Here is a 23,243-nt window from a genome sequence, read left to right on the forward strand (position 1 = left end):
GAAAACCTGGGGCTTCACTATGGCTCAGGTCATGGCCTTGCGGGAAGACTGGCGGTCTCTAGGGGCCCTCTTTCTGAGAGGTACACGCCACATGTTTTAAATGGTCCACGCAGTGGGACAGTGAAACTGCCCCCCCCCCCGCACGCACGCGCACACACCCACACACAAAGAGCTGACCAAACAGATAGCATTTCCCAATGACAATTTGTTTTAATTAAATACAAACAAGGAGAAAAAATAAAACAAAAACAAAAAATAACAAAACAAGGCACCATGGCCCATTCAAGTATTTTGCATAGATGTACAAATATTGTAAACAATCAATAGGAGGATAAGAGAGGAGAGGACTACTTCCTGTGAACAATCTCCCAAATAAAAAGAAAATTCACATTTGCCCTGTATCCCAGATGCAGGCGTACATACAGTCGTACAAGAGGACCTGGGAGCATGATTCGGGTATTGGGCTTGGAGTCTATAGAACCTCTAGTAGGCGTCCCTAGGGAAGGGGCACCTTTCCAGTTGGTGTTCCCTGACCTGTGTGTGGAGTCCTTTGGGGGCTGTCACTACAAGCATTTGACAAAACGACCAGCTTTAGCACGTGCCTCCAATTTTAAGAATACGAGTCTCACGCCCGCTTTATCAAATAGGCAAATTAACTGAACCCAGGGGAGACACTGTGGCAAAGGCTTACTGCGGAGTGACAGGGACTGTTGCATGGCAGAGGATGTTCAGACCTTAAAATGTACATGTCTTGGGGGAGGGGTCACAAAGGGGTTTTCTCTTACAGGTGGAAGTCACCAAGGCTAAAGGAACAGAAAGCAAGAAGGAAGTTGTAATTTTCAAGGGATTAGGGACCTGATGTTTATAGGTCAGAAATGGCTTTAGGGCTCTATAGTTGGCAGACAGCTAATTTGGCTTCTCGGAACATTTACAGGCTGGGCTGGGGTTGGATCTCAGTCGGTAGAGTGTTCGCCTAATGTACTTGAAGATCTGGGTTTGAACCCAGGACTATGAAACCAAGTGTGGTGGCACACACCTGTAGCCTTAGCACTCGGGAATTCCAAGGTCGTCCTTGGCTTTTCAGTGAGTTGAAGGCCAACCTGGGATATATGAGATCCTGTCTCATATATATATACAATTTTGGTTTTGGAGGCAGGGTTTCTCTGCGTAGCCCTGGCTGTCCTGAAACTCACTGTGTAGACCAGTCTGGCCTCAAACTCAGAGATCTGCCTGCCTCTATTGGGACTAAAGGCATGTGCCATCACACCCAGCTACAAACTGAACTTCCTGTGGCCCATCAGAGCCTTGGCTTTGGCCTACCTCAGTGTCCGCTAACATCTCTACAGTGGCTGGACACGGAACAGCTATTTCTATGGCGGAAGAGACCTGGGCAGTTGTCCTCATCAACTTAGACCATGAAACCCAATATGGACAGTTCAACAGAACCTCCACATACGGGTTGCCCACGCATGCCTCAGCATTGCCAGGGCATACATTTCAAACATTTTTAAATTTCACTTTTTTTAAATTTTTTTTTTTTATTTTTGAGACTGGGTTTCTCTGTAGTTTTTGGTGTCTGTCCTAGAACTAGCTCTTGTAGACCAGATTGGCCTCAAACTCACAGAGATCAGCCTGCCTCTGCCTCCCAAGTGCTGGGATTAAAGGCGTGCACCACCACCGCCCAGCCTAAATTTTTCTTTCTATGCACAAGAAAATGTTTTTTCAGCCTTGGATGCCCACATTTGGGGTAGGTTGACCGAAGTGTTCTCTCGCAATCATCCCCTCCTCTCTCTCTGTGGTAATAGTCTCTTTCCTCTCCTAAGTGGCAAACAACCCTTTGGGACAGACACTGAAGTCTAGATGTATCTGTATGGGACACTTCATGGTGCAGAAGGAAAGGAAGGGGCCTCTACCTGTGGCAGCCTTCCTAACCTTTGGATAACAGAGGTGGGCATGAAGTTGTAAACAGAGTAGCTGCCAGCACCTCTACCAAATTAAAAAAGTTTCTGCCATCTTCCTGTTCACAGTATAATTTTATGGAATGGAGGTGGCATCAAAGCAATGAAAATGGCAAAGGAAAAAAGGAAACGATTACCAAAGAGCAAGGAGATGGGTCTTTTTCTGGTACGGTTCAAAGGACCGAAGGCTCGAGGTTCGGAAGGCTCATGCTGTCGCTGTGGCACTGTCCCTCAGGGCCACCTGCCTCCTGAGCTGAGGGAGAAAGGCCACACAGCCCACAAGAACGTCTAGAAGGTACGGGGTCGGATTTAAGGGAAATGGTGTTTCTAACTTGGTGGTGAGCGGCAGGGTGGTTTTAGGACCCAAGCTGTAGTCACTGGGCATTTGACATAGCACGTGTAAGGAAAACTGTCAGATGGCAAGAAATGGACCTAGGTCTGTGCGACCTTCTGCATCATGGCTCAGGGAGTCAGAGTGGGAACCGCATGGTCACCCTGAGGAGAAAGGTGTTTTCCTGAGATCTTTCTACCCTCGGCCATGCACCCCACATCTCCCACCTGCCTACAACCCCAAGAGCTCGAGTTGAGAGTTTCCTCTGTGAAGAGCTATCAGGAAGTTTTCTATAAATGGGAGTCAGAAGCTTGTCTCCTCCTCAGGGAGGCTTCTAAGAGCTAGTAACTGCTCTCTGTGGTGGTGGGAAGGCCCCTAGAGGACCTTCTGGAGTGCTATCCCAGCACCTTTTGGGTGATGGAAGATGGCCTCTCAGAGGCCAAGCCAGCAACTATGGAGGGACTGCCCTAACTAGCAGAGCACCAAGACGCCCTCCTGAGCTCTTTTCATGAGGATCACATATAGGCAGTAATTAAGAGAGAACCAATGGAAGTGCGTGATAAGACCCTGGCTGAGGAGGGCTGGGCCCCCCCTGCCCAGATCTGGTTTACTGTGGCTGCTGGCAGCTTCCAAAGAGATAAGCTATCTCTTTAGAGTCAACAGACCCACCTCAGAGCTGACCACGAGGGAGGGGCTAGTGCCCCTGTGTATACTTTCCTCATAACTGGGGTTTCAAACATGCCTGTCCCCTCAGTATACCTGTGACTACTTCAAAAAATATCACCTAGGATATAGGTCAGAAATAGGGGGAGGACCCTTTTCCTGCTTGAGGCCAAAACCCACAATTACATGCAGAGCTGGCATGTTTTCTCTCTCTGCTCCTCTTTCTTTCTCCTTCACCCAAGCCTCACTCAACTCAATGCTTGTGAGATCCAGTGCAGGAAAGTCCAGTGCTTACCCCGTGAGGCAGGATCCTGATTTGTCGGTCATCAGCATATGGTCACCAGCAAGTCAGGGCTGCTGTGGTTTCACCATCAAAGCACCATAGGATAGGGAGGTTGGAAGAGGAGGAGGGGACACACGAAACAATGGGGATGGGCAACTGAGAATTCTGAGAGTCCTAACAACCTTTGGCATCACGGCTCAGAGGGGACACAGGCTGACCACTCCCCACTGCTGTCAACGCTGCCTACAAATAGTACCTGTCTGAGTCAGAGAGTGACCCGTGTAAATATGGGAGCGGGGACGTGAGGAGCGGCGGGGGAGCATGGCTTGACGCATGCAGTCATTTGACCAGGAACAGGCACCTTGACCAAGCCCTGGGGCAGGGATGCAGCAGCGGCTTCCTCAGTCCCTGAAAGCTAAGAGACAGGCAAGGCCCAGCCTCTCTCTAACCTGGATCCCAGAAGAAGGCCAATCAACAGAAGTTCTCCTGTGTACTTGCCAGCATGGGACCTGCGTAGATTCCTTCTCCAAGCTGGGCACAGAAGGAGGGATCTCCAGCTTGAGACCTTCCCTGACCATCATTGGTAGCTCTTGGCTAGGGGGCTGAGGGAGAATCTTCCCCGTCTTCTTCCATCAGCCTCCCTTTCCCGCCAGGGCTGTATATTGCACAGGACAATACTTAGAAGCCATCGGATAGAAGTCCCTCTGGGCCTCAGAGGAAACAGAGGCACTGGGGCGAGAAGGGAGATTCTGGAGATGAGGGGGGCTCCAGAAAGCTGGAGAAGCTTCAAGGTGGCCGAGCAGACTTCTTTCTTCTGGATCTTCCATGGCATCCAGAGTCTTCAAGGGAAACAAGAAACTTCTATACAGTTCTAGATCTTGGAGCTAGTTGTTCCTCCAGCCCTCTGTGATCTGTATTCAGGAAGCTGGAAAGAGAGAGGAAGGGAAATACGTGACCTCAGTGCTGGCCAGTGGGACTAGGGGCAACTACCCTCCTGCTCTTGACAGTCAAGAACAGAAGCACGATCTTCAGAAGTCTGTCCCTGTGGCTGCTTTCCTGGACCAACAGCCCTCATAGTTAGAGCAAGTTGTGTGCCGCCCCAAAGCTAAAACGTTGCCCCCTCCTCTTTCATCAGGCTTCAGTACAACAGTTTCCCAATGATTCAGGGATGGCAACCAGCCTCCTTGCCTTATTCCTTCTGAGCCAACTTCTCAGACTAAGCTAAGAACGGGGCAGTCAGAGAGAAGCATTAAGGAAAGGGACATAAGTGGATAGGCTTATATAAATTATTGGCTTTGACCTTCATGGCAATGTTATGGAGCTGGTCCCTACTGTTTCCTAGGCTTTTTAAAAAATTATCTTTCCTGGTGAACCACCTTACTGGTACATCTTAAGTCTGATTATCTAGACAAGGGCTCAAGGTGGCCTAGCTGTTCAGGTGCCAAGGTAGCTGGAAGCCACCAGAACTCAGGCTTCTCAAATGAAGGCAAATCATCCTTTGCTCATGTAAGGTACAGTCAAGTAGTCCTCCAAGCAAGGCCTGTTCCTGCTTCTGTTCTAGAAGCTCCGCCAGGATGAGGAGAGCAAATGGCTTTCTCATTCACACATGTCCCCCACTGCTATTCCTGGGTCCTCCTGGGAACTCACCTTTGGAACAGATATTGTGGGAGGCCGGGGAGGCTGAGGGCCGGCAGTTGGTGGCTGCAGCAGGGAGCCACCTCCTGGCCTGGGAACTGTCCTGTGGCCTGGCACAGGGTTTGCTGGGAGTGCCTTCTGGGGTGGCCGAGGCCTAGAGAAGTCCTGGAGGAAGCAAGAAGTCTCATTTGAGGAGCTCCTTTCAAAAGAAAATATGACTAACATTTTATGGATCAAAACCAAATAACTTACATACTAGATGGTCTCATTTTTAAAGAACTTGCATATGTGTGTAAGTGCGGGGTGGGAATAGTATATTTACATACTAAGGAAAAAATAAGAACTTTTTGAAAAACAAGTTGGCTATATCTATTAAATTTAGAGATGGGGTATGGCATGGTGTGTACACTTTTAAGTCCAACACTCAGGAGGTAGAAGCAGGTGGATTTCTGTGAATTCAAGGCCAGCCTACTCGACATAGTAAGTTCTGGGCCTGCCAGGGCTATGTAGTGAGACCCTGTCTCAAAACTAAAATAATTAATTAAATAAATGTACAAATAAATAAATAAATGGAAATGGTCATCTCCAGTGTGACACTTCCTGTTGGCCATGTTAGAGACTTGTTTGCACAGGTGCACCAGGTTGATCTGCAAGAATGTGCCCTGTCCTCTGTTTCTAACATCAGAGAACCTAGAAACTTCTGAAGTTTCCGCAGTGAGAGAAAAAATGTAAAAGTATCCAGGGACGTGGGCTCCAGCAGGCACAAAGAACAAAGCAGGTGGGGAAGGGCTAATGAGGACAGTCATCTGTCAGAGAAGCTGAAATGGGCCCAGCAGAGGAGTGTGTACAAAACAGACTACCGCGGTCCCTGCCCAAGGCCAACAGAGGTAAACAGCAGCCAGCCAGGAAGGGACAGAGCAAACTGACGACAGAGGAAGGGCTACTCTGGGATGGGATCTCAGTGGGTGGGTGTGGTTCAGGGAAACAGAAAGAATGGTGTGAGTGAGTGTGTGTGTGTGTGTGTGTGTGTGAGAGAGAGAGAGAGAGAGAGAGAGAGAGAGAGAGAGAGAGAGAGAGAGAGAGAGGGAGAGAGAGAGAGAGAGAGAGAGAGAGAGAGAGAGAGAGAGAGAGAGAGAGAGAGAGAGAGAAATATGTGCATACACCTACCCACAAGCAGTACCCGGACAAATTAAAACTTCAAGAATCCATGATTTTTACTGTTGCTACTTTGTTTGGATTATTTTTTCTTTTGTCTATACATGGCATGATGATTATTTTTAACCTTCTCAAGATGGCAAAATTTTCCTTATTATTACCTAACCATATCTCTATCTAGCATGTGGTACCCCAAGTCATTTTATTTTACTCCATTTCTTTCTTTTTATAGCTTTTATCCCTACCAACCTAAATAATTTGTCAGGCTTTTACTTTCTGTCTCTAGCCACCTCTGACTGGGACTAAAATGCAGGCGGGGCAGGGCACCTTTTCTGTCTAGGTCATGGGGCTGTTGCAGGCTTTCTGGGCGGTTGGTACGCAGGAAGCCCTCAACTCAACAAGTACATAAATCAGTGAGTTATTCAAATGTCCTAAAATAGATACATATTTCTGTGCTACTCAGATTTTTAACTATAAATAACTATTATCATTGTTATTATTTTGAGTCAGGATCTTTCTACATAGCCCTGGCTGTCCTATAACTCACTGTGTAGATCAGGTTGGCCTTGAACTCACAGCAATCCACCTGTCTTGGCCTTCCAAGTGCTGGAATTAACGGCACCGCCATACCCAGCTATTTGTATTATTTTTGATTATGTGCGTGTGTGAGCGTGTGCCCTGTGTGTTCAGGTGCCCATAAAATCTAGAAGATCCCTTGGAACTCACAGATGTGGGTGCTAGGAACTGAATTCAGGTCCTCTACAAGAGCAGCAAGTGCTCTTAACCACAAGCCATCTCTCCAATCCCACTATTCAATTTCTTTAAACAAATGCTTTAAGGGGCAACTATAGCCTGCCCCCAAGCTGATGAGATTTGAGAAAAGCCAGTTCCTGAGTCTGTCTACGAGGGGCGCTAGTGAACTCCAAGCTAGGCACGGGGTAGGTGTACAGGAAGCAGACACAATGCAGAGTTGGTTTCCACACAAGAATGACTTCTCGGAGCAAAAAGTGAAGCTAGAGAAGTCAAAAATGTCTGAGACCAAAAACTCACACACCAGCTCTACCCTTTCTGAGGGAACCTAGACTGCGCCAGAGAACTCAGGCTTTTCAGGGAAAGACAGTGGGGTGTGGGTGTAGGTCCCAGTTGGGAAACTGCCAAGTGAGCCCTTGGTGGTTGTTATCTGCACAGGAGCCTGATCAGGTCTGCCCTGGGTCTCCCAGCACTGGGCCTCCCAAAGCAGCCAGTCTAATGCCATAACCTGATTCTTGGTGAGTGAAGAAGCAGAGCAGAGGCCAATAACCTGCTGCAAGCAAGGAGAACATGGTGAGGATTCGCTAAACTACGTCCCCTCCACAGGTGGCAGCAAGGCAACTTTATCCAAAGAGTCCATTCGCATCCATAAGGTGGGCATCCCTGAGCACGCTCAGTTTAAGGTCATAATTTACAAAATAATCAGAGCAGGCCCATTTAGGAGCATGTGTATCTCGATGTCACGGATTCGTGTTTAAAGTGATTAGGTAGGCCTGAGTCTGGGTATGCTAAATTCGAGATGCATCAATGTGCATCTCTCCCCCACATGGATTTGTAGATCACATCCCTGCCCCACCCCCCAGGAACTTAGAAGCAGCAGCTTCACAGCACAGAACCCAACCCAACACCCTCAGCTCTGCCAAAGTCTCACCGCCCCATGCCCTAGGGATCATACAAAACCCTCATGGAACCATGCCCTAGGGACCATACCAAACCCTCACTGCCCCATGCCATAGGGACCATACAAAACCCTCATGAAACCATGCATGCCCTAGGGACCATACCAAATCCTCACTGCCCCTGTGGTTGCTGTGATCAGAGAAGCCCAGCCCTGGGGACGCCTTTGGACCATGTCAAAAGAAAGGAATCCTCTAACACCAAACACACAGACAGTTCTAGAAGCCACCACGCTGGGCCACTGCCCAAGAAATACCCATGTCTCCACTGGGGCACTTAGACCAGAGTAGACCTGCTAAGCAAACAAGCCACTGGGTGAGGGTTCCAAGCTGTGACTACCAGCTACAAATGAGGGGTCCAGTCTAGACCTGCCGCCTCCCAGAGACCCCCCTCAGATAAGCAAGGCATCAGGTGCACCCTTTAGTGAGACTCCTTGATGAATGGGAGCTAACTGGTGGGTACACTTTGCAGGGATGGGTACGATGAGAGAGGTACAGGGCACTAAGTTCAGCCTTGTAAGCGTTAGAGAAGCCCCCTCAGGAGGAGTGTTATCTCCAATCACAACTGAGGATGAATAGGAGCTGGCCAAGCAAAGGGATATGGATGTGTATGAGTCAAAACAGCATCTGCAATGAACTGGAGGGAACAAGAGCTCAGGGAACTGAAAGAAGCTAATTTGGGGTACAAAGTGGGTGGAATCAAATAGGAAAAAAGGCATCATGTGGTTTAGGGACTGTGCAAGGAAGAAACTTCTTCCTCTTACTACTGAACTTCTGGAATCCATCTGATTCACCAGTACAAAGGAAAGATGATCAAATCCAACCAGTACATCACCCCAGTGTCCCTCATTGCAGGCACCCTGCTATGGGCAATGTCCCAGCACAGGGTTGCTGAGAACGCACTTACCTGGGACAGGAGGCAGTTAGGTGCAGGGGGCATGGGCCGGCTTGGGGGAGGCCTCCTGGTGGACTCCTTTCTTTCTACCTGAGCCCTAGTTTCCGGGGAGCTCCTGGCAGCCTGGTTCAGGTGTACTGGCAATGGTACAGGTGAGGGTTCAACACTCAAGTAGTCTGGAGGGGGCCGGGGAGGAGGATGGGAGGGCTTTCGGAGAGTTTCAGGGGTGTTGGCCACCTGTATGGAGGAGACAAGGGACAGCTGAGATGAGGCAGCCTCTCTATGCGTGTGTTTCAATGAGGTGACCAGAGTCTCACTTAAAGGCAGGACAGACACGCTGACCTATTCAGCCCATCAGATCGCAGGCTTCAGAACCAACTGATGTGTCTCCCAGACCAATAGAATGGCTTTCATCACCAATCCCATGGACACCCGTGAACTCTTAGAAAGACTGACAGAGATCAAAGGAAACCAATCAAGCTCAGTGGTGCAAAGCCTTTACCTTTCGCTTGCCCTGGGGCGTCTGCAACTTGAAAGTTGGGTTGGCATGGCCAGTTCCACCACTCTGAGACACCCTGAAGGGACAACTGGAAACAAAGAGGAGGGGACAGGGAGGAGGGAGACGGTCAAGGCTGTGTGTGGACTGAGCTCCTCTGGCCCAGGCCAACTGACAAACCTAATGAACCCTCCTCTGGAGAGATTAGGGTGACCCTCTCAAACCTGTCTCCTAAATAATAAATAGGTACACACGTGACCAGGGAAGAAACCCAAAGAAGGGATTGGCCTTGCCCCCTACTCCTCAGTAAGGAGACAGAAATTCATTGGTCATTACTGAACCCTGCCCCCAGGCATGGACCCAGAAGGTGTCAGGACAGAAAAAAAAAATCCCTTCCAGCAAAGAACATTTAATAGGACTCTTGAGAATATGCTCCATCAATATCTGAATGAAACAGTCATTTGTCTTCTCGGGTTAATGTTTAGCTATTCCTGTGACTGCCTTTAGCTTGCCACCCCTTCTCTGTCCATCAGTTTGTCGCTCTTTAAAAAATGAGGTCCAAATTAACCAGGTGGAGGAAGGCAAGGAGATTTTATGTCATACCCCAATTTGAATGGGCTGGGTACTTTCTATTGAGAAGAATAGGTGATGACCACACTCAGTAGAAATCACTTACAGCCATTACCTAACCGTGTCTGCCATGGTGACAGAGCAGGTCAGAAGAGATAAAGGTGGCATGTCCCCTGCATTCATCTCCCCAGAATTAGACCCATCACCACCAACCCACCAACTCTTCCACTAGGGTTCTGCAGACTAGAAGGGACCCCCAAGTCCTTGCGGGCATAGTGCCCATCCCACCTGAACTGCTGCCGTAGCTTGAAAGGGAGGGCCGAGGGCTTGCCCAGTTTGTGGCTCTGTCTATAGCAGTGGCATAGCAACACGAGGACAGCCAGCATAAAGAAGGCCGAAAACACCCCGGCTATCACAGGGCCCACGCCTGCCGGAAGAGAGCACAAGCCAGAGGATTAGAGGCTGTCCTGGCTACGGTAAAACAATACAGTCTCGATTCTTCCTTGGATAGTTGGTTTCCCTTTCATTTGTACAACTTATTTTAAACACACATACATCATATACTATTGGGGGCACTAATACTAGCTTTAAGAGTCAAGCCCACTGGCTTTTCTTAAAAAAAAAACAAAAACAAAAAAAACCCTCCAGAGCAGTTCCGACTCTGTCATTTGTCATTAGCTTCCAGTTAATAGATTTTCATAAAGTCAGCCTACATCACAATCTTCCCAGATGCAGGCCAGTGACCAGAAAATACTGGCTCAGACACCTTGGGATTAGAACTCTCACCCTCGACCCTCAACCTCACAGTCGGATCCAAAGCCACCTCAACAGTTCCATGAATTAAGTTAAATACACAAAGTAAACTTGGGTCAATAAAGCTCCACTTTACTCTATTTTACATGTTATTTTGTTTGTCTTTTAAGACATAGTCTCACTGTGTATCCTAGGGACTCACTGTGCAGCACAGATTGGCCTCACAATTGCAGCAATTCTCCTGCCTCAACCTCTTGAGTGCTGGGATTACAGGTGGAAACTACCACACCCAGGTTTTAGCCTTGTATTTTTTAAAAATTTCTTTTGCAATTATTCGAAGACCAAGTTTAGAAGCCACAGGAGTAGAGGTCCTCAGACTTCTCCTAAGAACTATACAACTTAAAACTTCTCTGCTTTCCCATTTCTTAGCCTTTGTTTAGTAAAAGGCAGAATAACCCAATACAGTACACCCCAGGACTGTGATTATTTCAAGTGCCCCTAAAAGGACTAGTTACTAGTTAGTCAGGCAAATATCTGTGACTATCCAAAGACCTAGAGTCTCTCTTGATCTCTCTTCCCCTCCTAGCAGTAAAAGGACAAAAAGGCAGCTAAGCCCAAGCCATGCAGGAGCAACTGACTTCCTCCGACTCAGCCTCTTTTTTCTTGGCTCCTCCCTGGAGAATGAAGAGAGTGAAGCCAACTTAACTTGGACTTTGCAACAGGCAAATCCAGCCTATGGCTCACAGCCCCCAGTATTCCACTGTACCTACGACTCCAGCCCAACACATTTGTAGACAACAATGCCATATTTCAATGCCAACGGGTTGGTGGCTCCTGACCATCAATTACCCATCCCCATGGTCTCCATTGATCTCACTTACTCTTGGGGGGCAAAGGACCACTGTCAATGCTACCGCCATCTCCTGGGGTGTTACAGAACGGTGGAGCCCAGCCAGCGAAGCAGTGACAATTCTTGTTGTTGTTGCAGACCTAGAGTGAGGGGCCACAGACGGTTCAGCACCTAGGAGAGCGGTGACCTCCCACAGAACACACCCTTGCGACACCAGCGTCCAGGAACCCAGGCTTCTGCACACATACCCCGTGACCATTGCACTTTTTCCCACAGCCTTCGGTCTCAAAGAAGGAGGTGTTCCTGCACTGTCCTTCGAAGCAAATCTGCAGAAAGGGAGAGCAGCCATCAGTAGAGCCACAGGGAGATGGGGAAGGCTTGTACTGAGGATGAATGGGAACCCCAAAAGGTAACTCTTTGACTGATATATTATAGTGATAAACACAAAGAGCCCCAAAAGGCAGGGCAGCACGTAATTGAATTCTGCTATCACCTTTGTGATTGGGGAAGACGGCAAACACTGCTAAAATGTTACATTCAACAATCAGGACATATTTACAGTCTGGTATTATCTTGATTATCTGCTATCCAAAAATGAACGTGTACTAATTTTAGCCTTATGCCTGAAAATAATAATTGTGGCAGAACTTACTCTGTGCTGGGTATCGTACCATGGGATTCCTTTGTTTTTATAACTTCACTAACACAATTACATATAGGAGATGGGCGGCATTATTTTCCTTGGTTTCCCTGGCCCTTAGACTACTTCTGTTTCATGTGATGGTTAATGATACAGATGACAGTGGCAAGTTCATTTACATGCCTAATCCGCAGTCTATGGGTGGGCACCTCTAGACGGGTACCTGTGGGTGCGATGTTATTACTCTGGGAGCCGAGTACCTTCCTCCAAAGCCCACACTTCTCAATTTCTGTCTCTATCTCAGTTTCTGAGGGAGGCTGGGGCAGGGACTCACGTGGTTGTGACCACACTTGGTCCCAGTCATCACCAGGCCTGGGTCCAGCATGTCACCTTCCCCTTCCTCCTCCTCAGGACCCCGGTAGACATGGGTGCCCCGACAGTGGATCCGCCTCCCATTCAAGGTGATGGTGGTGTCAATCGATACGGCATTGGATTCCAGGGGCCGGGCCTGGGTGCTCTGACACTGGATCTTCCCGCACTTGGCATCCCTGGGCGGGGAGAGAAGACAGTATCAAAGATTGGGGAGGAGCTGGGGATGCAGAGCTTCAGTGTTAGGCAGGGTAGGGCCAAAAACCAGTTTAGAGACCCGAGGAAGACCAAGAGAGGGGGCAAGCTCCTTGTCTCTCAGACCGAGGCCAAGAGCTGAACTTGAGATGCCCTAGCTTCAAGGATAACTGCAAGGCATGAGTCATGGCTGTCACCTTATGTTCATCACACAACCACTCACCCAGACACTCCAGCGAGGAGCTGGGTCTCCCTCTGACTTCATTGCTCCTGGGATTGAGCATTTCTCTCCCTGTCAACCATCCCTCCTACAGTCTCCCTGACTCATGCCTGTTACTACCTTCTTTCTATCCTGACCTGCCAGACACCGAGGCCCCTGACTGCTCTGTCCATAGGAGGAGACCAAACTCTTCCAGCAATGCCTTTAAATCTCTCAGGATCCATCCCACTTCTCCTTTAAGTCTCTCAGGATCCACCCCACTTCCTCTAGCCATGCTCATTTCTCATGGCCCCTCCCCTCTAGTCCCCACAAATTGCAGCTTACTGTATTTATCGGCTTGTCAACTGTCAGTTTTTCTCTAACCTCTCTACATAAAACACTTCTTTACACACCAGTGTGACTCCTCACCCTGTTCATGTAGATATCTGCTATAGAACTCAACCAAAGAACTTCTTGGGAAAACCACCCCAAGCTATTAACTATTACACTGATTATCATAATGCTCTAGACCAGTGTTTTTCAACCTGTGGGTCGTGATCCCTTTGGGGGTCACATGACCCTTTCCCAGGCATCACCTAAGACCATCAGAAAACAAGTATTTCCGTTACAATTCATGAAGTCACAACAAAAATAATTTTCTTGTTGGGGTCACCACAACACAAAGAACTATTAAAAGGTCGCAGCATTAGGAAGGTGAGAATCACTGCTCTAGACACTCAATATACATCTTGCATGTGATAAATCTGCAAAGGCAGTGGGAAAGTGAGTAGGTAAAAGATGGGTCAGTGGGTGCCTGGGATGAATGAATCAGAGATGAATGAACTAGGGATGAATCAAAGAACAGGCCATAATCTTAGCACTCTGCAAAAATGGTCCAAAAGGGCCATCTTCTGCCCTGCCCCCCCCCCTTTTTTTGACAGGGTTTCTCTGTATAACAGCTCTGAGTGTCCTGGAACTTGCTTTGTAGACTAAGCTGGTCTCAAACTCACAGAGATTTGCCCGCACCTGCCTCTGAATACTGGGATTAAAGGCCTGTGCCACCGCGTCCAGCTATCCTGCCCTGCTCTGAGAGTCCCCCAAAGCAACCTTGCTCAACGTCCTAAGAAGCAATGCTACACACACTTCTTTATTACTTCCCTAGGGCCAACTGGACCATGTATTATCAAACAACAGAGAGAGAACAGATACAGGATCTCACTGGCTTGTTTAAAAGGGCCAGCCACACCAAGCCAGGTGGGAGTGAAGAGAACAGAGCTCGGATCACTTGGTCACTCTTTTCTCCCATGGTCCTCACCTGGGGCTGCACTTCCTGTATTTGCCATTCAAGCCCTTGCCACAGTTTCCATAGGTGTCTCCAGCTGCATTCACCCGCTCAAAGCAGAGATCGAGGGCAGGCCGGGCTCCTAGGTGTGCAAGAAACATCTGTCAGTGAGCAAGCCTGCCAGAGGCTCCCAGCGGCAGGGCTAGCCTCAGGTAATATGATACTTCTATATTCACCAAGACTGTTTCAGGCAAATGATTTTAGATTGGTTTTAACACTTCATTGAAAACGTGTACCTATGATAGTTGCATGTTAAGCTTGCTTGCTAATGAAGAAGGGCTGTCCTGTTTAAGGTCTTCAAAAGATTAATAATCCATGTCCAAAACATTAAAGAGCTAAACCATATCTTTGGAATTTTTTCTTTATAATTTGCCCTGTTTTCTCTCTCCTGTATCATAGAAAACCAACAATCTTTAGCTGTGTGTTTTCTAGGAAAAAAATTATGGTGTTTTTTTTTTTTTTTTGAGACAGGGTTTCTCTGTAGCTTTGGGGCCTGTCCTGGAACTAGCTCTTGTAGACCAGGCTGGCCTCAAACTCACAGAGATTCGCCTGTCTCTGCCTCCCAAGTGCTGGAATTAAAGGTGTGTACCACCAGCACCGCCCGGCTATCTTCTTTATCTTCTGCATCCCTTATATTCGATTCTGGGGCATCTTCTTGAGAGAATGCAACAAACAGTGGAAGCATCTTCTCTCTTTCTGTTCTGCATTTTGTGTTGTGACTCAGTTTGTTGCAGGGGTGATCATATTCAGGACACGGAACTCAGCAACACGGCATTCATTGCATGACTCAACTGGGCTACTTTTAATTGGCTGATACTACAGGGCACCTAGGACACTGTTGCTACAACTGGCAACAGTACAATAAACATCTTCGAAAACATCTTCACACCCATCCCCAAGCACAATTGGAGGCTGTTTCTAAGTCCTCTTAGTTCCCAGCTCCTGGAAATGGTGGCAGATGGAGTCCCATACCTGGATCTTGGGAGAGGGGCTCAGAAAATGGGCAACAGTAACGAGTTTCTGAATGTGACCACAATTAATTAAAAACAGAACGTGTAATGAATCCAAGGTGTTTCTGGCAGAGCTTATCCATACTACATCATGTGACTTCACGGCATCTATGGTTCCCAACACACTTGCACACTTTGCACACAGCCAATGAATGGCACTGAAATCCCTCAGCTCAGACGTGAGGCTACTTTATATCATGAATGGCCGTGTTTGTACTGCTGGCTTGCTGTCTCTTGTGCAGCGGGTTAATCAGGGAAAACAAAGTCTTAATGTTTTCCCTACTATTATACCTCAGCAGTTAAGCACCAGATTAGTGTTTGCATTTTGTTAGATGGTTTGATTTGTAAAACTGCTGCTTGAGTGGCAGACTTGAGTTTCTTAAAAAAAAAAAAGCAAAAAAAAAACAAAACAAAACAAGTAATCAAACAATAATCCTAGCCGAGTGTGGTGCATGCCTTTAATCCCAGCACTTGAGAGGCATAGGCAGGTGGATCTCTGAGCATTGAAGGCCAGCCTGGACTACATAGTACATTTTAGGCCAGCAGGCAATCAATACACAGTGAGACCGTATCTCAAAAACTAAAAATAAAAATTACTAAATGATTCATGATTTGGGGTTAAAACAGAATTTTCAACAATTTCTGGTAAAACCATAGACTTATTTCTACAATTTTTGTCCCACATATTGATGTGAGTCGGTGTTCCTATCGCTGACAATGGTTAAAATCATGATATCGATCAATTCTAAGAAGTGCTGAAGACCCTCTACGACCTGTACCATCAACCATTTAGCCAAGATTTAATTCTTTATATAAAAAGCAAACAAGGATACTCATTGATTAAAGTGTAAATTTGCGCTGGCAAAACTAAATATATGTGAAAGATTATTTTATAATAAATTACCTTATGATTTATTATCAATAAGTGTTTACTGTATATGTCTATTTTTATATCCTCATATATCCCATGCCATGTAAAAGGGTGAGTGGAAACAAATTAAGCCTAATATAACTACTGGGGCCAGTAAGTACATTAAAAGTTCTGCTATCTCTAAACTGCTTTCTCCAGTGGTCTGTTTCTTCATATCCTCTACAATACCATATTATGATAGGTGTTGCTATTATTATATCACTTGCCGTCTTTGTGATCTGATACATGAAAAACTCCATTTAATGGTAGCTACAATTTATTTTCCTTTAATATGGCTGAGGTTAAGCATCTTTTGTAGCTTAAGGGTCATTTGCATTTTCTTTTAGTCTCCATTTCCACTTCATTGGTGTGTGTAAGGGAGGGTACTGCTATCCAATAGCCTCAAGGGACTAGGAAGAATCCTGTCACCTGACTGCCCCTGGATGTCTCCCTTGAGCTAAGAGGATAAGAGGTGGTATTTGAAGATGCTCTGAAGCCAAGGTTCTAGGCCATGCTAAGTGGTCAGGGGGGAGACTGGCTCAGAAGCGGTGGGTGGAAGGCAACAAGCTCTCCAGCAGGGTCCTTACCAGGTCCCCAAAGCTGCTGGCACTGCTCCTGGTAAGTCAGGCACATGCCATTGTAGCAGTAGGCCTGGCCGCCCTCGCAGGGGGTGCCGTCCATCTGGTAGAAGTTGGTGGGGCAGTGGGGAGACTTGCCAGTGCAGAACTCGGGGAGGTCACACTGCCGCACCTGCTCACGACACGGGGTTCCAGGAGCCACCAGCTGAGTTGGAGAACAAGAAAAGCAATGCAGTCATATCTTCCCTGTCCCACAACCCTCTCAGCCAAGAGCTCCTCAGCCTCTCATCCACGGATCACAATTTTCCATTACCTTGATATCACAGCACCTATTAGCACATGGCTTCATTAGCTCAGGCCGTCATTGGCCTTCTGGTATGAATAGTGACTGAGCACCTTTGAAACTGTACCCACAAAGGCAAACGCAGCTCACTAACTTTTCACAGCAGTCTTAGGAAGCAGGCAAGAAATAATATGTACGTAACAATTTATAGTTTATTTCGTGCCTGGGCAATTATAGTACCTTTATGCATCTTCACCTAAGTGTCATTGGGACCTCATTTAGTTTGAGGGGCAGTCCTATATAAAGAAGTGAAACACAATGCTCAGAGTCTCGTGGTAAGTGGCAGATCTGTGCCCTGATATGCGCACATATGCCCACGCACACACGCACATACTCACACACAGAAGACTGGCATGTGTGTGAATTTTCAATTTACAGCCTTCACGGTTTGTTCTTGAAACTAGCCTCAACTCATTATCGAGCGCAGACTGGCCTTGACATCATGGCAATCCTCCTGCCGTAGCCTCTGGAGTACTAAGACATGTCTCGCCACACTAAGCTTGCGACTCCAAACTCTTCATCAGCAATACATCCCCGCTGCTAGGCCAAGCGTGAGGCTGAGTGCTGTCCAAACACTTAGGTCATCTGACCTCACAATATCCGTGAAACAGATACAGCTACTTATCCTCTTCTGCAGATTAAAGAATCGAACAACAGCACATTTGGGAAAACAATAAAAAAAAAAAACAATTTAAAAGCTTTGACTTCGGCTTCCCCCGGCAGAGTGTTTAGTACTCATGCCAGTCTGCAGACAGACAGCTGAGACCTCAGATGGTTGGTGAAGTGCCAGAATTCACACAGGCAGGGCTGGAAGTCAAGGAAGCCTTTGTGAGGCTCCATCTGACACATGGGAGCCGGGTAAAAGGTCACCTCATGCTTATTCTCCAGCCTTCCTCTGAGACTCGAAGGACTCAACCCAGCACAGCCTCTCTGGGGCTGCCAGGTCAAACAGATGATGTCCAAATCGACACCTGTGACTCAGAGCAAAGCCCTCCCTTGATCCCGGAGACCATGCTACCCAGAAGCTCTTCTCGGGAGAAAAAGCAGGCAGGCCCCTCTGCTAGCGGGCTTGTGTGAGGAAGGCCAGTGCAAAGAGGAGAAGCCTCAGTCCATACACACACTCAACTACACAATGTGCACTCGGTAATCTGAGGGCGGGACAGGCCGCATCTCTATTCTGAAACTCCTCTAGAGTCCAGATTTTAGGTTAATAAGAGAACTCAGAGGTACAAATATCATTAATAGTGTGTGTATGTGTGTGTTTATATATATACATATATATATGTCTAACAATGCATATGTACATGAATAATAGTGTGTATATGTGTGTGTATATATACATATATGTCTAACAATGCAATGTATATGAATAGATGTGTATAATTATAAATATATTTGCTGCTATATGTGTATTATATAACCCAGCAAAGCCTAAGATAAGCTTTATAGTCAACATTAAGGTGAAATTAAAATAATTACCTTATGAAATAATTTCTTCATAAAGACAATAATTAGTCTCATATCCATTTGGGTCAGATTTTGTCACTAAAACTTATCATTTTTTTCCATTTTGGAACTTTTTGAATGATCAGATTTAGATTTAAAAAGTTCTCTTATTCAGTGCTATGTGATCATTAATAGCAATAAATTATTTTCTGCATGGATATCAGGAATGTGGGTTCCAAAGTCAGGGAGAACTGGGTTCTCGCCCTGATGGAACCCTTGACTATGTCGCCCGTGTCCTAATGACCCAGGTTTCCTGCCCTTAAAAATGAAGGCAATAAAATTTGCTTCACGAGCCATCTATGAAGATTTGACTCAGAAAACCTGTGTAAAATTCTCAGCCTGGAGCTTGACATCTACCATGATAGCCACTGATGTTAATCAAAATCACGATTTTCTTTTTAATGTGTTTAAATAAAAATGAAGCCAGCTGGGCCTGGTGGCTAAGGCCTACAATCCCTCCTGGGAGGTGATGTCAGAACTGGCCTGGACTCCAGAGTATGTTCAAGGTCACCCTGAATAATTGAGAGAGATCTTGTTTCAAAATAAAAAGATATATATCTTAATCTTATATAAATACACATATACATATGTATGTATGTATTTATGTGATTTAAACACAAGGAGGTCCAGGGTGGAAAAACAGTAGGTTTAGTTGAAGGGACATTCTCAGTTCCAAATACGTAACAATCTCTCTCTCTCTCTCTCTCTCTCTCTCTCTCTCTCTCTCTCTCTCTCTCTCTCTCTCTCTCTCTCTCTCCTTTCCCATCCTCTCAATGCTGGGGTTGAACCCAGGTCCTTGAGCATGAAAACACAGGGCTGTGGAATATTATTTTAAGATGTGTTACATTTGTTTATACTGTGGAACATTATTTAATGATGCAAAAATGTGCTGTATTCTTTTCTGTTGCATTTGTTTAACTTAGTGAAGCTGTGTTACTTTGCCTGTCTAAAACACCTGACGGTCTAATAAAGCGCTGAACGGCCGATAGCTGGGCAGGAGAAAGGATAGGTGGAGCTGGCAGGCAGAGAGAATAAAACAGAGGAGAAATCTGGGAGGAGAGGACGAAGGAGCGAGGAAAGAAGGGGCCAGGCACCCAGTCACACGGCCAGACATGGAATAAGAAGGAAAGAAAACATATATGGATTATAGAGAAAGGTAAATGCCCAGAGGCAAAAGGTAGATGGTATTAGTGAAGAAAAACTGGCAAGAAACAACCCATGCTAAGGCATTTATAAATAATAATAAGTCTCCATGTGTATTTATTTGAGAGCTGGGTGGCGCATGCCCCTCCCCACCAAAGAGCCAAAAGAGGAAAAAAAAAACCCAACAGCACAGATTCTACCACGGGCTATTCTCCCAAACAGAGTCATCACCCACTAGCCTGTCATCTCAGAGCCCGAGGCAGGGGGAGACGGCACTTACCTTACACTGGTGACAGCAGGACCCATGGGCACACTCGGCCCCTTCCTTCAGAGTGCAGTTGGAGGCATTGCAGCAAGGGTTTTTACATTCCTGGGGAGGTAACAACAGATAGCTTTTGGCCTCTGCAGCAACAGGGCAAGAGTCACAGTCCAGCAGGGGGCGCCCTTGCCATCTCCAGCCCCAGCCTGCCTGCCCTGCCGTGTTTTCTGCTCCCTAGAACATCACTTGGCAGGATCTCATGAAGGTAATGAGTATTTGCCAGAGAAGAGACACAGGTGCACCCTCCTTAGAGAAACCACAGCTTAGATGGGACTGTGTGGTAGATGGGACTATTCTGGGTAGGTATTATATCCTCTAATTATGAGGTCACACTGAGCCTGCAAAATCCTCCCATCAGCACGGTTCCTAACAGAGCTCCCTCTGAAGGACTAGGGCGGATCCTTGCTTTTAGTCCATGTTTCCCAGTCTTTCACTAGTCCCTTCACTCTGAAAGTTACAGGGTTATGTTTTAAAAACAAGGCCAGAAGATGGCCCAGTGGGCGAAGACACTCGCCGCCAAGCCTGGCAGCCTGAGTTTGATCCCTGGGCTCCACATGGTGAAAGGAGGAAAGGAAAGCAACTTCTCTGGTGTTATTCTCTGACCTACATACGCATGCACATGCATGCGTGCACACACACAAAATAAATGCATGTAGAAAAACCAAAAGAACCTCTCGACATAGAGATCATACTGACCCCTCAAGTATCGCAGCCACAACATCACCTACTGTTCACCAGCTGTCAAGCAAGGGTTAACATTTTCTCATCCTTCAAAAAACAGAGGCGAAACAATCTAGTTCTGCTTTTTTTTTTCCAGAGAAACATGTTTCTGATAAAAATGACAGAGCTGGGGGTGTGCATTCCACACTCATTCCAAAGGAGGAAAGACCCATCCATGAGTCTGCTTCTCCTTCCTCGGCTTCCCTTTCCCCGCTTCTCTTCTCCAGGCTAAACCGTGACCGTGCGAGCTTGGCATCTTTAGGCTTCTCACTGCGCTCATCTGTGTGAGCTTCACGCTCTCCTCCGGCTGTGTATATTCAGGCCTCCAGAGTAAACTCAGGGCAGCTGGAGGGCCAAAGACACCACCTGGGGCTCCTCTGGGGAGGTCTGTGGCTTGAGCCATTGCCCACAGCAGCAGAGGCCAGAGAGACCATCCACCTGGAGACTGCCTACATCTTACACACAAACGGTCTGTGGTCGCCATGTGTAGGAAATGCTGGCAACTAGGAAGTGATCTGGCACGCTGTCCTTCCGATGGCCTGAAGCCCTGACAACAATGCAGGGTCTCCCCTCTCTCTAGCCAGGCCCCCACGCTCACCTCCTCCTCCCCACAGTCGCACTCTTCGCCGTCTTCCAGGTACCCATTGCCACACCGCCGGCCTCCGTACAGCGTCCGAGTGTCTGGCATGTTGGAGAGACACATCCCGCCTCCTGACTGCAGGTACCTGTCCAGCTCCCTCCTGTTGCACCAGCTGAAGACTTTGGGGAAAGGGTGCCTGTCAGAGAACAAGGGGGCATGAGCTCACCATTCTGCCATCCAGGAAGCTAACTCCACCTAAATAAAAGCCCTACCCATGCCTTCTGCCCCAGGACACTCATCAATTCATGAACTTAAGAGTTCTTTTATCCTGAATCACGAAATGATAAGCATGCCATGTGGTTACATTTTTCTTATTACAAATGAAAAATGGAAGTTAAGAAACAGAACAGCAATATCCGTCCTTCCCACGAGGGAACTAGAGTAAGTAAAGGACAATAAGTACATTAAGACAGGTTTCCATACTGAGAGCAGAACAGAACACCAGCCAGCTCAATTTTCTCACGACAAAAAAACAGAACCAGAAAGCCCGAGATCATGGGTTTCATTTACTTATGGGCTAAAGGGCTGATCTCTGTTCTCCAGATAAGCAAATCCCATTGACTAATACATATATGTGAGCTCTCCATCACCAGAGTGCGTACAGAAGCTCCCAAGTCACCTGCTGCTATGGAAACAAACCTAAAGTGCAGCAGGTCCCTTACCTGCAGCTTTGCTGGCCATGGTTTTGGTTACCCATAGTCAACAGTGATCAGAAAATATTAAACAGAAACTTCTGGAAATGGACAAGTCCTAAGTGTCAAGTAACGATTATTATCGTCACTGTTTTAAATGGTCTAGTTTGAGTTCATGGTTTTAACCTCTTACCAAGTGCCTGCTTTATAAATTAAAATCATCGTAGGCATGGGTAGGAAAATCACACAACTGCACACACAGAACAAGCTATAAATATGGAGAAACTGCTACGTCACCACATGGCTCTCTGGACAGAGACCCCAGTAAGGCTGCCCTTAATTCTCACCAACTAAAGGTTAACACTGAAGGCTTCCTCCAGTACGACAGTATGCCCCAAGGAACTTGCTACTCATCTCATCATTAACCTACAATGTGTGGATAACCTAAAAACAGATGAGAGTCATAATGAATACAACTGTCAGCCATTTGTCTACTGCTGTAGTTCTGTAGGTTGTGACCCCTTTGGGGTCAGACATCAGATAGCCTGCATATCAGATATTTACATTATAATTTATAACAGAAGCAACATTACAATTATAAAGTAGCAATAAAAGAACTGTATGTTTGGGGGTTTCCACAACATGAGGAACTGTATTAAAGGGTCGCAGCGTTAGGAAGGTTGAGAGCCACTGCTCTATTGGGATTGGCGAAGAAAGGGGTGGACTTCACGATGAACTCAAAGGAATTTGAATATGCCCATGGAGTTGTAACCCACACGCCCCCATCATTTTTTTGGGGGTCACAGCAGCCAAGAAGTGAGGAGTAAACACTAATGCTGCAAACAAGAAAGCTGCATTGAACCATCTTTCTCTAGAAAGTATAAGCAGACCACAGTGGTTTGGAATGCAGGAAGAGAATAAGAATTCTACCACAATGCCTTCTGGGGAGTGGCCTGAGTTCTAAAGAACGCCATGATGAGAGCTGAGGACAGACATGAGAAAAAGCTATGGTTTAGAAAATCTGCTGCAGACTCAGTGGCCTTGCTCATATTCTTCATGGGTTCCCTGAGGAATGGGCGGCTGCCCCCTTCTCCTCTTGTTCTGTACAATACAGAGTTCCCAAAGAGGCCTGGGATCCAGCAACACGGACCACAAAGGCATGGAAGGACCAAGCTTTGTGGTTCTGATCAAAATAGGGTCTCATGAAGCTTCCTATGGTGGTTTGAAAGAAAATGGCCCCCAAAGGAGTGTCACCATTAGGAGGTATGGCCTTGTTGGAGGAAGTGTGTCACTGTGGGGGCGGGCTTTGAGGTCTCTTTTGCTCAAGCTTCCCTTAGTGTAACTGTCAGTCCACTTCCTGTTGCCTGCAAGTTGTAGGACTCTCAGCTCCATGATCTACCTG

At 46.9% G+C, this 23,243-nt stretch overlaps 1 protein-coding gene across 1 annotated transcript in view; it reads right to left on the reverse strand.

The window, feature by feature from the left end:
• Positions 1 to 541: 541 nt before the first annotated feature.
• Adam19 (ADAM metallopeptidase domain 19) overlaps positions 542 to 23,243 on the reverse strand; it is an 85,945-nt gene continuing 63,243 nt past the window's right edge. The window contains exons 12-23 of the mRNA XM_075992855.1: positions 21,168 to 21,345; positions 19,811 to 19,900; positions 16,548 to 16,743; positions 14,014 to 14,122; positions 12,270 to 12,483; positions 11,544 to 11,621; positions 11,327 to 11,435; positions 9,981 to 10,119; positions 9,129 to 9,213; positions 8,639 to 8,863; positions 4,883 to 5,035; positions 542 to 4,160 (exon numbers count right to left, since the gene is read on the reverse strand). Coding sequence (XP_075848970.1) covers positions 4,107 to 4,160; positions 4,883 to 5,035; positions 8,639 to 8,863; positions 9,129 to 9,213; positions 9,981 to 10,119; positions 11,327 to 11,435; positions 11,544 to 11,621; positions 12,270 to 12,483; positions 14,014 to 14,122; positions 16,548 to 16,743; positions 19,811 to 19,900; positions 21,168 to 21,345 — 1,630 coding nt within the window. The 3' untranslated portion in view covers positions 542 to 4,106. The remainder of the gene's footprint in view (positions 4,161 to 4,882; positions 5,036 to 8,638; positions 8,864 to 9,128; positions 9,214 to 9,980; positions 10,120 to 11,326; positions 11,436 to 11,543; positions 11,622 to 12,269; positions 12,484 to 14,013; positions 14,123 to 16,547; positions 16,744 to 19,810; positions 19,901 to 21,167; positions 21,346 to 23,243) is intronic.

This window comes from Microtus pennsylvanicus, chromosome 11, assembly GCF_037038515.1.
Source record: "Microtus pennsylvanicus isolate mMicPen1 chromosome 11, mMicPen1.hap1, whole genome shotgun sequence".
Taxonomy (NCBI): domain Eukaryota; kingdom Metazoa; phylum Chordata; class Mammalia; order Rodentia; family Cricetidae; genus Microtus; species Microtus pennsylvanicus.